General features: G+C 40.2%; 1 protein-coding gene across 9 annotated transcripts in view; it reads right to left on the reverse strand.

Moving 5' to 3' along the window:
• KIF23 (kinesin family member 23) overlaps positions 1 to 13,618 on the reverse strand; it is a 34,873-nt gene extending 21,255 nt beyond the window's left edge. For 4 of the 9 annotated variants that reach the window (XM_009210497.2, XM_009210495.2, XM_021940669.2 and 1 more), the window contains exons 1-10: positions 13,393 to 13,618; positions 11,773 to 11,842; positions 10,241 to 10,369; positions 5,994 to 6,099; positions 5,614 to 5,750; positions 5,313 to 5,422; positions 4,415 to 4,585; positions 2,441 to 2,482; positions 1,594 to 1,706; positions 1,323 to 1,444 (exon numbers count right to left, since the gene is read on the reverse strand). In XM_009210497.2, coding sequence (XP_009208761.2) covers positions 1,323 to 1,444; positions 1,594 to 1,706; positions 2,441 to 2,482; positions 4,415 to 4,585; positions 5,313 to 5,422; positions 5,614 to 5,750; positions 5,994 to 6,099; positions 10,241 to 10,369; positions 11,773 to 11,842; positions 13,393 to 13,403 — 1,011 coding nt within the window. In that variant the 5' untranslated portion in view covers positions 13,404 to 13,618. The remainder of the gene's footprint in view (positions 1 to 1,322; positions 1,445 to 1,593; positions 1,707 to 2,440; positions 2,483 to 4,414; positions 4,586 to 5,312; positions 5,423 to 5,613; positions 5,751 to 5,993; positions 6,100 to 10,240; positions 10,370 to 11,772; positions 11,843 to 13,392) is intronic. The other 5 variants (XM_009210496.2, XM_003901122.4, XM_031668538.1 and 2 more) reach the window with 3 other exon arrangements.
• Positions 13,619 to 13,634: the final 16 nt, after the last annotated feature.

The raw sequence follows: 13,634 nt of genomic DNA on the forward strand, positions 1-13,634 counted from the left end.
CTTCAATACCACTCCTGTCACTTATAAACCTTCAGAATGCCATAACTTCATGATACAGTTTGAATAAATTACACTTTAATGCATTACAGTTATTAGATTATGTATACTCAGACTCATCTGCTGTTACTAATTGACACAAGCCTTGTAGTGTGGCAGGCCCGGCAGTAAATAGTGATCTGCATATGGGGGAACCTACTGGCCTATCAGCCAAGAGATGAACAACTTATAACACTGGCGACTTCCTAAACTATACCTACCCTGAAAAATGAATTAATGACATTTTAAAACCATTAACTGAATTTCCACTTACAGAATAAGTCACCAGAGAGAAAACAATCATAGTCTTATTTTATCACTTCTATCAAAGAGATTTTTAAAGATCTGCAAACTTTTTTCACAGCAAAATTCAGGCTCTAAGATTCAATATCCAACTTCCCAAAACTATAATAATGGGGAAAAAAAGTTTTTAATGTCATCACCTACATACAGAGTCATCCCTCGGTATCCTCAAGGGATTAGCTGTAGGGTCTCCTATGGATACTAAATTTCAGATACCAAATTCCATGGATGCTCAAGTCCCGTGTACAAAATGGCGTAGTATTTGCATATAACCTATGTACATCCTCCCATACACTTTTTAAAATTCTATTTTTTAAATTTTTTTTTAGACTTACTTATTTTTTTGCAAAGACAGAGTCTTGTTTTGTTGCCCAGGCTTGTCTCAAACTTCTGGCCTCCCAAAGTGCTGGGATTACAGGCATGAGCCACGCATGCACCCAGCCCTCCTGTATACTTTAAATCATACTTAGAGTACTTATAATATCTAATACAATGTAAACACTATGTAACACTTTGTTATACTGTATTGTTTAAGGAATAATGACCAAAAAAAGTCTGTACATGGTCAGCACAAATGCAGCATTTTATTTTTGAATATTTTCAATCCGCAGTTGGTTGAATCTATAGATGTAGAACTCACAGATCCAGAGAACCAACTGTGTATTTATTCTAGAGCAATCTTCATTGCAATAAAACCTCCCTAATTTAACTTTTTTTTTTTTTCGAGACAGGGTCTCACTATGTTGCCCAGGCTGGGGTGCAGTGGCACGATCTCAGGTCACTGCACCTCTGCCTCCCAGGTTCAAGTGATCCTCCTGCCTCAGCCACACAAGTAGCTGGGATTACAGGAGTGCATCACCATGCCTGGCTGATTTTTCCAATTTTACTAGAGACTGGCTTTCACCATGTTGGTGGGATTACTCTAATTCCAAAAATTAAGGATAGAGTTAGAACCAGAAAAACTCCACGTACTACAACTTTACCTGTAAGACATTGTCTCCATCTGCATCCAAGGGAGCCTGAACTAATTTAATGTTGAACACGCTATGGGAACGGCTGGACTCACGATTCAAATGGGTATTAGCAATACGTCTCTTTTTCTGGCCTATGACAACAGAGAAATCATTGGTCAAACCTGAACTCAGTCATTTCATTACACATGCTAATAAGTCAAAAAAGATTGCCATTAAATTTAGTAGCAACTCTAGGTAATATTTATCATTCTGTATTTTTCTATTTCTAGATGTTTCTAACCTCTCCAGAAAACTTCAAAAGCCTCCTCAGTAGATTTCACTTCAACTTCTGTACATCCTGCAACATACATGTTATGGTTCTTATCTTCACGAAGTAATTTAGATTGTGGAGGTCTATGGGAAAGAAAAAAAGATTAGTTTCCTAAATTATGAGATGCCAGTACCTTCATTTAAGACTAGGACTAAAATGCCAAGTGACATGACATTACTCTTCTAATGAAAATTATATATATTTTATAATAAGTATATAATGTATAATACTCCAGAGAAATATTAAACTTAGATAAGATTGTAAAGCTAAATAGTCAAGATTAGTTACATAACAAGATAACAGAAACCAATTTTGTTTTAAAAGCTTTGCTCTAATTTACTCTAAGAAAGCACATGAAATAATACTTACTAAACAATTTAGAGACCAAAGTAGTATTACAGCAACAACACATGCACAGGTTAAGCATCAAAATCTAGTATTTTCCTAATTTTAAAAGACTAGCAGATAGAACCGGTTCTGACCTCCTCTGCAACAGCAGAAAACAAATTCAGAAAGAGTTTGGTATATACCAGGAGTGGCAATCCTTCCAAAGTGGCTTATGAAGTTTTAGTCTGTATGACAAGATGAAGGTGGCTACCTGTTTGCTCTTGGTTTTGTGAATGGTGAGGGTAGAGACATTTACCAGCCACCATCACTGATAGTCAATAGCAGATCTGTCAGGAAGCAAGGAGGGCTTAGAGAAAGCAGCCAGCCCAGTGACAATGGAAAATAATCTACATGCAAACATGCCATGGAATGCCAACCATAGTATAACTGCACCCTTCTCCTTAAGAAAAGAGCCAACACCATCACATACACAAAATCTGTGTTCCTCATGGGTGTGCTGCAACTGTTCCACCTACCAAAGGAATAAGGTAGAAGTTACTGTTTCTACAGCAGCCATCTCACACCAACATGTTCAGTCCAGACTACGTGACATTCACAATGAGTCATATCTTAAAAACCCTCCACTTGTAACAGTTTTTCATTGTATTAAAAACTACTAAAAGTTAACTAGCTTAAAAAAGCAGGTCTAACACCAACCTAACAAATTAAATCTGAATTCACTGCCAAACAAGCACCCTTGTATGTTCATTCAAGGAGTTACCCAAAAAGGTTACAAAGCACACAAGGTATTTTTGTCAATCTTCTTTTGTATAACTAAATAAAGCCAAGATATGATCCTTTGAAAATAATCTCATTTAGAACAAACAAAAACTTGGCACGTGGGCATACATGAAAATGGATATACTCAAGAGTAGAGTCAAGACAATGGACACTTTAAAACAAATGGGAAAGTAATTAGTTTGATATCAAAAGTAATTGTCAGGCCGGGTATGGTGGCTCACACTTGTAATCCCAGCACTTTGGGAGGCCAAGGTGGGAGGACTGCTTGAGGCCAGGAGTTTGAGACCACCCTAGGCAACATAGTGAGACCTCTATCACTCCTATCTCTACAAGAAATTAGAAAATTAGCCAGGCATGGTGGCTTGTGCTTGTAGTTCCAGCTACTTAGGAGGCTAAAGTGGGAGGATCACCTGAACCCAGGAGGTTGGCTGCAGTGAGCTGATACGGCAGAGCAAGACCCTGTCTCAAAAAAAAGTAAAAAGTAACTGTCTCACAAGGTCTTAACTCTCACATGTATTGCTCCACAACCTATCCCAAGTATTTTTACTATTACCAACATTCCAAGGGTAAATAAAGTTCTCACTTGAGGAAAGGTTAAATAGAGCAAAAGAGTCTTCCTTGGCATAAACTCCTAGGATTAATAATTTTACATTTAGCTTACTTAGCCATATTGTAATTGTTTTCCCAATCAATGTGATGAAAATTCAAGGACTGTGGTGAAGATAACTGTATCAAAATGTGACTCACTAAGAACCACAGAAATACCTGTATCAAGTATGGCCTCAACCAGAGTCCACAAATTTTTCATGTAATTAAAAGCGGATATATACTGGTATGTATTCTCAGTCTAATGATTTTCTAAATCCAGCTGTTTCTCCAATAATGTTCCATTAGATATACACACAGTTAAATATAAGACACAAGTCCTTGTATTATTTATGTTCTGAGAGGCCCTAATAAAGACAGCATTGAAGACAAGCCTTTGGCTTAAAAACAAAGCCATCAACTCAGGAACAAGATACTAATATGAAACATAAGATTCCGGGGTCAACTCTGGCACAAATGCAGATTTATCATTTGTGATGCCAAGTGGTAACCAGTCTTATGTCTCAGAAAGGCAAGACCCAAGGAAATCTAGGAGGTAGTATTTCAACTCTGGTGGAATTTCAGTGCAGATATCAGTCCATATTAACGAATGATAGAACGTATGTAATTATTACTTGTACAGATAACAGCTTTAGGCTCCAGTCTATAGAAATCACCAAGACACAGGTGGTTAAAGAGGCTACAAAACTCCCTTTACTGTGTCAGGTTCTTGAAAGGTAGTCCCAGAACACATCAATAGGGACACTTCCTTATATAATTAAGATCCTTTTCAAAACAGCCCAGGGCCCAGAGTTTTCAAAAGTAATCTCTAAGATGAATATTTGGGTCCCTCTTCTCCTTAGATGCTTTAACCCACTAGTTCCCTAATACAGGTACATATCTAGTTAATGATAAACATACTCAAACACCAAACCATGTGATATACAAATTATATCATTTCATTCTGAAAACAAATGCAAGCATTATTCTCATTCATAACTGAAGAAACTAAAGCTCCTTGAGGCAAAGTAACTTCCCCAACATTAACAGCTAAGAAGGGTCTCTCTTCACTACTTACTTGGGTTTTATGGGATCAAACGGCACCTCTTCCAATAGATCATATATGTAATTATTATATATTTCAATATAAGAGACAAATACACCATAGACACTATCTTCATCAACCTCTTCTGCTTTGCAGAATTCTTGTACAGTTATCATATCTGCAAACTCTGGATCTACTTGTCGTCTAAAAAAAAAAAAGTTCAATTGTATACATTGTAAGTCCATTTTAAAAGTAAATGATCCCAGCCGGGCACAGTGGCTCACGGCTGTAATCCCAGCACTTTGGGAGGCCGAGGCAGGCGGATAACCTGAGATCAGGAGTTCGAAACCAGCCTTGCCAACATGGTGAAACCCCGTCTCTACGAAAAATACAAAAATTAGCCAGGCATGGTGGCGCGTGCCTGTAATCCCAGCTACTAGGGGAGCTGAGGCAGAAGGATCGCTTGAACCTGGAAGGCAGAGGTTGCAGTGAGCCGAGATCATGCCACTGCACTCCACCCTGGGCAACAGAGTGAGACTCCATCTCAAAGAAAAAAAAAAAAGTAAATGATCCCAAGGGGAAACTAATAGATACAATAAATACCTGCAATTACAAGCAGAAATACACAAAGCAACTTTATTCATACTCACAGTTTGCCAGCAGTATTCCTACGTCCTCCCAAACACACAACAAAGGCTTTTATAACCTCTCCCAACCCACAATGGCATCTTCTTAAAACAGTGATTGAAACAAAATGTGCTCACAGCCAAAGAGAAAACATCTGAGCAAAGAACTTAGAACATTCCTTAACTTTAATCTCACAAAAGTCAACTTCTCTATTTAATGTTCACCATTCCTCATGTCTGGGCAAACCACAGGAAAGAATCCTGTGCCCCTAAGGCCAGTGCTGCAGACAAATATAATTACTTACTTGCTAGAAGGGGTCTTTGGATTGGGCATAGCTTCTCTTTTCTGACGTTCTAATAAGGCATCAACCTCACACTGTATATCCATACTATTCCTATCATTAGATTTGAAAACCTGAAGTGGGGGCAAAAAAATCATACCACGTTTTGTAGAATTTAACTTAAATAGTAAGAAACATGCTTAAAAACTAAGGAACAGTTAAGGTTTCAAAATGAATCCAGTGCTTTGGTTCTTCTTTACTACTTCTGTATCCATAGGTGTCTTAGTCCAGCAAGATAGTCACAACACAAAAGAATCATACTTACATATCGTTTAGCTTGAAATGACCCTATACTGTTAAAGATCATGTCCAAACAACGAGGAAGCAGCCCTCCTTCCCCTGGAGAACCAGTCATTGTGTGAGTTTTTCCACTTCCCGTCACGCCATATGTAAAAAGAAGACCTACAGTGTAACAAGTCACAATGAGTTGTATCTTAGAAGTTCCCCACTTACAATATTTCTTCACTGCATTAGAAAACACTAACAATTAGCCAGAGGAATCAAAAAAGGCAAGTTTAGCACCACCCTAACAAATTAAAAATGGATTCAATGCCAAACATAAATCAAATATATAAATATCAAAAAAGTTTTATCAGAAGAGGAGAAAAAGGAAAATCCAACAAAACTCCAAGAGTCATATCATACCATTTTTGCCATGAATGAGGTCATCGACCAAGGGATTAGCCACAACATCAAAGAGTTCCTTCTGGGTAGTGTGAGTGCCAAATACTTGTTTAAATGAATACTGAGTCTGTGGAGAGAGAAAAAAATGCACTAAATGGAATTCCACTATTATCTAGGCTAAAAATACATCTACTTAAACTCAAGGTGTTTATGACATTTAAGATCTAAGCATGCAAAGAAAAAATATAAATGGTCTTTACAGTTGGAACCCTTAGTTTTTTAGTTACTAAAAAGTCATGACATACCTATATTAAACCAATTATAAACTGGTAAATGTTTTCAGTCACAACTACTAAAGACAATGTAGAAAACCTTTTTTTTTTTTTTTTTGAGATGGAGTTTCGCTCTTGTTGCCCAGGCTGGAGTGCAATGGCACGATCTCGGCTCGCTGCAACCTCCACCTCCTGGGTTCAAGCGATTCCCCTGCCTCAGCCTCCCGAGTAGCTGGAATTACAGGCACGCACCACCACACCTGGCTAATTTTTATATTTTTAGTAGAGACGCGTTTCGCCACGTTAGTCAGGCTGGTGTTGAACTCCTGATCTTAGGTGATCCACCTGCCTCAGCCTTCCAAAGTGCTGGGATTATAGGCGTGAGCCACAGCAGCCAGCCAAAAATGTAGGAAAATCTTAAGTCCACTAATACTTCTAATGTAAGGCTGATTTTGTTTTAATTAAGTGACAAAGATCAAAAGGTATTATAATGAGTCACGGTCACAGATTTGTGGAAATCTACAAGCATTATGTCACACATGACTTTACTGTTTCCTGGTTTTTCTTTATAAAGGTGTCATTTAAAATAGCATAGCATGCGCACAGTGGCTCAAACCTATAACCCCAGCACTTTGGAAGGCTGAGGCAGGAAGATCACTTGAGGCCAGGAGTTAAGAGACCAGCCTGGGTAAGCTCATCTAATAAAAAATTTTAAAAGTAAAAACAACAACAAACCCGCAAAAAACAGTGTGCTGTGGTCACACCATTGTACGCCAGCCTAGGTAACAGAATGAGACCCTATCCCAAAAAAGAAAAACAAAACAGACAAATAAAATAAAATGGCATAGTAGCATAATACCACATTTTGATGTACTATACTTTAAAATCAGAATATTATCTCATCTCTGAGTTCTTACATGAAATACATTTTAAATAAATTGTGACCTTTAACAAAGCAAGAACACTTCAATTATCAAGGCTCTCTAAATACGATTAATAAAATATCCTGTAAAAACAGCTTTAGAGTTCAAAAAGAACAAACAATCTTGGAACTGAAAGGATACACATAGGACAATACTGAGAAGATAGATGACCTCACAGTCCTCATGAATGACTCCCTCCCTTCAAGGTAAAGAAAACTGAGGCCCAAAGGTGAAACTTCTCTGAGCTCATGGAGTTAATTAGTATCAAAGCCATCATCAGTGCAATGCTTTTGTTTTCTTTCTTTCTTTTTTTTTTTTTTTTTGAGACAGAGTCTTGCTCTGTCACCCAGGTTGGAGCGTAGTGGCGGGATCTCGGCTCACTGCAACCTCTGCCTCCTAGGTTCAAGCCATACTCCTGCCTCAGCCTCCCGAGCAGCTGGGATTACAGGCGCCTGCCACCACACTGGGTAACTTTTGTATTTTTAGTAGTGATGGGGTTTCGCCACACTGGCCAAGCTGGTCTCGAACTCCTGATCTCAGGTGATCCGCCTGCCTTGGCCTCCCAAAGCACTGGGATTACACGTGTAAGCCATCATGCCGGGCCGCAATGCTCTTTTCATTATATAATGTTGCCTGCTGTCAGAAAGCAGTGATTATTTTTAATCCCCATCAAACCTTTTTATACCTACTTGATACCTTTATTTATACATACTTGAAATTTACTTAAAGAAGTAAAACTCAGTAAATCAGTGTTTAACCATATTATATCCTCAAAGACCTGCTCCTCCATAAAACCCCCCCAGACCATGCATTCTTGCTGAAGCCATATTTACTGTCTGATGAACAGAACATATAAGGTACATATTCCTTGGAAGTTTACATTATAGTAGAGGAAAGACAATAAACAGGTAAATAAATAGATTGTGGTTAAGTAATATAAAGGAGGTACACAGAGTACAGATCAGGGGTGAGGGGCTGTGGGGTGCTGTTTCTGATTGCGCAGTCTATACGACCTGAGGTGACATTTAAGCTGAAACCCAAGAATGACCCATGCTAAGGTCCAGAAAAAGTCCGGGTTAAGGCAACAGCTAACAGCCAGGATTCTGCCTTATCCAAGGAACTCAAAGGATTGGATAAATACTAAAAGATGAATGAGGGTGGAGGGTGGAGAGACAGATGGGAGGCGGATGAAGCAGGATTTTGTCTGTTTAAAGATTTTATTCCTTGAAAGTTTTTGAATAGGAAAATGATGAGACTTTATGTTTTAAAAGAACACTGTCTGCTCTGTAGAAATGGATTAGAGAAGATGTCAAGTGGAGGCAGTTGGGCTTTGGCAGTCTTGTCAATGATACCCAAAGCACACTCAGCAAACCAATGCCTGTCTGAGAACTGTTACAAGACTACTTAAATGTTTAGAAAGTTGTTTTTTCTTTGTTCGTTTTTTGAGATGGAGTTTCACTCTTGTTGCCCAGGCTGGAGTGTAATGGTGCGATCTCGGCTCACTGCAACCTCCGCCTCCCGGGTTCAAGTGATTCTTCTGTCTCAGCCTCCCGAGTAGCTGGGATTACAGGCACGCCCCACCACGCCTGGCTAATTTCTTTGTATTTTTAGTAGAGACAGGGTTTCATCATATTGGTTAGGCTGGTCTTGAAGTCCTGACCTCAGGTGATTCACAAGCCTTGGCCTCCCAAAGTGCTGGAATTACAGACATGAGTCACTGCGCCCGGCCAAATGTTTAGAAAGTTTTACAGGCATTTGACACTGCCCAATTATCAGTATTTCAGCCCGTATTCAATAGGCTCATCTCTATGAAGAGATTATGAACTAGTTCCCTGTTGTCTAACTCACACGGGTACAGTGTACAAAAGTCCCAGCTGTGATGCATTAAAAATAAAAAAGCTACTCCTTCATTACAGTAGCACTGGTCTCAGTGGTTAATAATGGGGCTCAGACTAGGGTGGTGGCAGTGGAGATGGAAATGAAAGGACAGTTTCAAGACACATGTTGGAATATAACTGATAGGAGCTATTAATGAACTAGTTATGAGGAGGGGGCAAGTAAACAGTAGGTACCAGGTTTCTGGCTTGAGCAACTGGACAGATGACAGTGCCATTCTTTGAGAAGAAAACAAGGGAGGAAGTATTTATAAAGGGAATAAGAAAAATCAAGAACTCCTTTTTGGGCATGTAAAATTTGAGATGCACATGTGACATCCAAGCAGAGATATCAAGTAAGTGGCTGAATGTTTAGAGCCAGAGAAAAGGTTTCGGCTGGAGATACAGGGAGAGCTGGAGCGGGAAACAGGGGAGTGCTGCTGACAAACAGGTTATAATGAGGATGAAGAGGTATACATCAAATTTAGCAGCAAAGAGGCCACTGGTATTCTTCTGAAGAGCAATTTCACAAGAATAGTAGGCACAAAAGAGTGAGTGATAGCTAGAAGTAGAAATGGTAGCCTGCCTGAATTAATCCTACTGCATTCCCACGGTCCCCTCATCTTTAGCACACCTAACTTTCTGTCTTATTTATATGAGAATTATTTGTTTACCATATGTCTTAAGTTATAGACTTTCTAAAGGCAAGGAGTATATCATGCTCATTTTTTTAAAATCTCCTTCCCGCCTCCAGCTATTAGCTTAGCACATTTGCTAAATATTTTTGAGTTGGTTCAAAATTTTACTAAAAATAAAAACACTGCCTAGGAGATTGATGCAAGCATACAATGCCTATTATTAAATGTTACTTTAATTTCCACACATGAAGTTGTATATATAAAACTGCCTAGTACAATCATGTATCATTCCACAGTAAATCATCCCTAACACATGCTCTAAAAACCAATAATACTCAGGGTAAGAAATTATCTGCTAAAAGCAATCCTCTAACTCCAGCATACCAAAGATATGTCTGTGCATCGCAGAAGTCAAAAACACTTTAGATACAGTGGTTATAATGAAGTAAATAAGTCTTTCGAAAATGTGGGCTCACAAATGAACTTTGTTACATTTAAAAATGTAAGTCATTCAGGAAACAACATATTGAGAAAAAACAACTTGGTTCAAATCAGAATTACCTCCTTATAGTCTCCATTTCGGTTGAGTCTATAGCCCTCAGGAGTATGAAGCTGAACAGTTGTGTTATTGATCACTTCTATGCAACACTCTTGATCAGGAAAGCCCAGTGGGCGCACCCTACAGTATACCTGAAGAAATAAGAAGGTGCTTAAAGAACAAAGTTTGATCTTTTGCCTGACTTTTCACTTAAGCTTCTCATTCATTCCTTCATTCATTCAACAAACATTTGTGGTCTCTCAATTTTAGAGCTCTGTATCTCCAAGAGCTATGAAAATTAAAATCTGCTACTTGAGATTGACAAATACAAACATATATTAGATACGAGAAGACTTTAAATACACACAAAATTAAAATAAATTTTGATAATAAAAATCAAATTGCAGTGTATTTACTACTATATTGTACACAAATAATAGTTATACTAATATCTGTAAAAGTCAACATGTCACACAGTGAGATTTTTAAAACTGTTAGAATTTCTTGGAAATCGATGTCAATTTAAAAACTTGTCAGCTTAACCCGACATTTAATATACAAAGACATTTTTATTTATTTATTTATTTATTTAGAGACAGAGTTTCATCACCCAGGCTGCAGTGCAATGGTGTGATCTTGGCTCGATGCAACCTCCTGGGTTCAAGTGATTCTCCTGCCTTGGCCTCCCGAGTAGCTGGACTATAGGCGTGTGCCACCATGCCCGGCTAATTTTTTTGTGTTTTTAGTAGAGATGGGGTTTCACCATGCTGGCCAGGCTGGTCTCGAACTCCTGACCTCAGGTGATCCACCCGCCTCAGCCTCCCAAAGTGCTGGGATTACAGGCGTGAGCCACCACACCCGGCCTACAGAGACATTTTTGAAAGCAGGGGAGGGGGCTTGAGGAAAACTCATTCAGGTGTGTGCAAAGCACCTGGTTCCCCTAAGTCAGAGCCAGCGACCCACTCCAGTGGCAGCGAGGGGTAGATTTCAAATACCTCAGAGCAAAGAACGCTTTTTGTTTGCCATTTGCTGTTTTGTTTCAAAATTCTTATTCCTTTTGCCTGCTTCATTTTTCTTTCATAATTTAACATTTGCTTTTAAAAGCAAGTTCCCAAGCCAGAAACTAGTGACGTACTTGAATTAGGAGTAGATATTAGACTGAATTAAACTCGGTCCCAAGAAGTTTGGAACTCTCCTTCATGCCGTCAGTTACTGTATGGCATGAACTGGGTTCATATGAACTCACTTCATATTCTCTGGGATGAATATGAACCCAGTTGGAGATTTTTAATTATCTAACTCGCCAAATTATAATTACAGAAGGTATGCAGTTGACAACCGAAGACTTCATTTTACTGGACTAATTAATCTTACAGAGAAAATTTCACAGCTAGAACTAGTTTTACAGAATTTAGTACATCCATTTAACTAATTGTTCTTTGATTATATTTCCACATGTCTTCTTCCTTCCCTTCCAAGCAAACACATAAGACAGAAAGGATTGAAGAGATAAGTTTCTTAAACACACACACATAAATTCACAGGGAGACCTTACCCCAACCGGGTCTTTAAGGTTCGTTTGGGACCCTTTTTTCACGATAGGCTTCCGGGGTGTCTTAGCTCTCCTGGTCATAGATTCAAAAAATAACAATAACTTTTTTTTCAGTTCAACACTAATACAAAAGCCTCACCTAAAACTTACACAATCTTTCTAGGTTATCTGTAAATTATCCGTTAGCAGTTCCAAAACACTGCATCCCAAATAACATGAATAATAATCATAGTAGCAGAGTGTTTATGGCATGCGTAATCCAAAAGTAATTAAAATTTGCTTTAAAACACATTTTTGGTACCAAATGTACCTACTTATTCTCTGATTAGTTCTATACTTAAAATAGCTTGCATATTTTCTTGAGCAACAATTTAACAGAGGTACTACAAATTTGAAAAATCTACAAATAACTGCCCACACTTTACAGACTGACAACCGATTAACTTCAATACACTATAAAAATGCACACGGAGGAATCCATTCTTTCGACAAGATTTATGCCTGTACTTTCAAGGAACAACCAGTCATTGAATGCTCAAAACGATTACTCTTTGTCTCCAAAAAAATCCGGTCCCAAACTGCCAATTTCTTGGTTTCTTAAGTAGGGGCAATCAAAAAGTTATTTTGATTGATTTCACCGCTTCTCTAGCATCTCATCTTTTTCCCTTCACATTTACCTATAGGCTAGATATACATTTAACATATTAAAATTAAGTGAGACTATTGGCTTTGACTGTAATTTTAAAATATTTTTCAAAACATATTCTCAGATGAAACACAAGCAGATTCGTGTTGTTCAGTGCAAACACATTGTGGTGGGCTTAACTTAAACTCAACGTATATTTCTTATATATAAATTTTTTTCATCTAAAGATTTTGACTTCGGCCTCTTAATAAACAAGTGGCCTTTTGCAAACAACTCCCTAAATGGTAATAAAGCCAATCCTCTCCTTTGCACGACAAATACTTCTTTACCCAGGAACGATGCTGCGCCGAAAATATTGGCTTTGGAATGTGGGCGGGGGTTCTCTGCGGCCACAAAATACAGCAGAAGTAACTGGCCTGTGTTAAGCGGATGGGCTCGGCCTCAAGGACAGGGTGCTGGGCTAAAAAAAAGCTCGCGGCGATCACCGGTGCCAGGGCTCTCCAGAAACGGAGCCCACCTAACCATTGCCCAGCACACTCGCTCGGCTCCACACGCGAGACCACCCCCGATCCGCACTCACTCGGCCAACTGCGCTCTGGAGGCGGCGGCGGCAGCCAGCGAGGGAGAAGGGGAACTTGAGAAGGGGAAGGCTGTCCCGGGGACCCGAGGAGGATAGCCCCGCTATCGGGAACCGGGTGCCGCATAAAACACCCCCGGCTTCAAGCCGACGCTTCCTGGCCTCTGGAGGCCCAGTCGGGGCGGCTGGGGGCGACGCGGCAGGGGGCTCCGCGCCCAGGCTCCCGCGGAGCGGCCACACGTGAAGGTTCCCACTTTGGGGTCGCGGCCGCAGCAGCACCGAGCCGGACGCCGTCCGCGCTGCCCGCATCCGGCCGCGGCCTGCGTGGAGACGCCTGTCCAAGCCCCGCGGCCCCGGCCCCCGTCCGCCCTCCCTCCCTGCTCTGTGGCCTCGTACTCACGCTGACTTCATGGCAACAGGCTCCACGCTGCCCAAACGCGCGCGCGGAACGGCGGGCTGGCGAAGACTGCCGGACGTTAGGACCGGCAGCAAGAACTGGGACCCCGCGGCTAAAGTGCGGTGCTTGGAGAAGCCGGCGGCGGCGCTAAGAGCCCAGGTGAGCTCCCGCCTGGCGTATTTCAAACGGGCCAATCAGCGCCCGTCCGCAGGGAGCGGCAGGACCTCCGCGGAAGTGACTGCGCT

Source organism: Papio anubis, chromosome 7 (assembly GCF_008728515.1).
Source record: "Papio anubis isolate 15944 chromosome 7, Panubis1.0, whole genome shotgun sequence".
Lineage (NCBI taxonomy): Eukaryota > Metazoa > Chordata > Mammalia > Primates > Cercopithecidae > Papio > Papio anubis.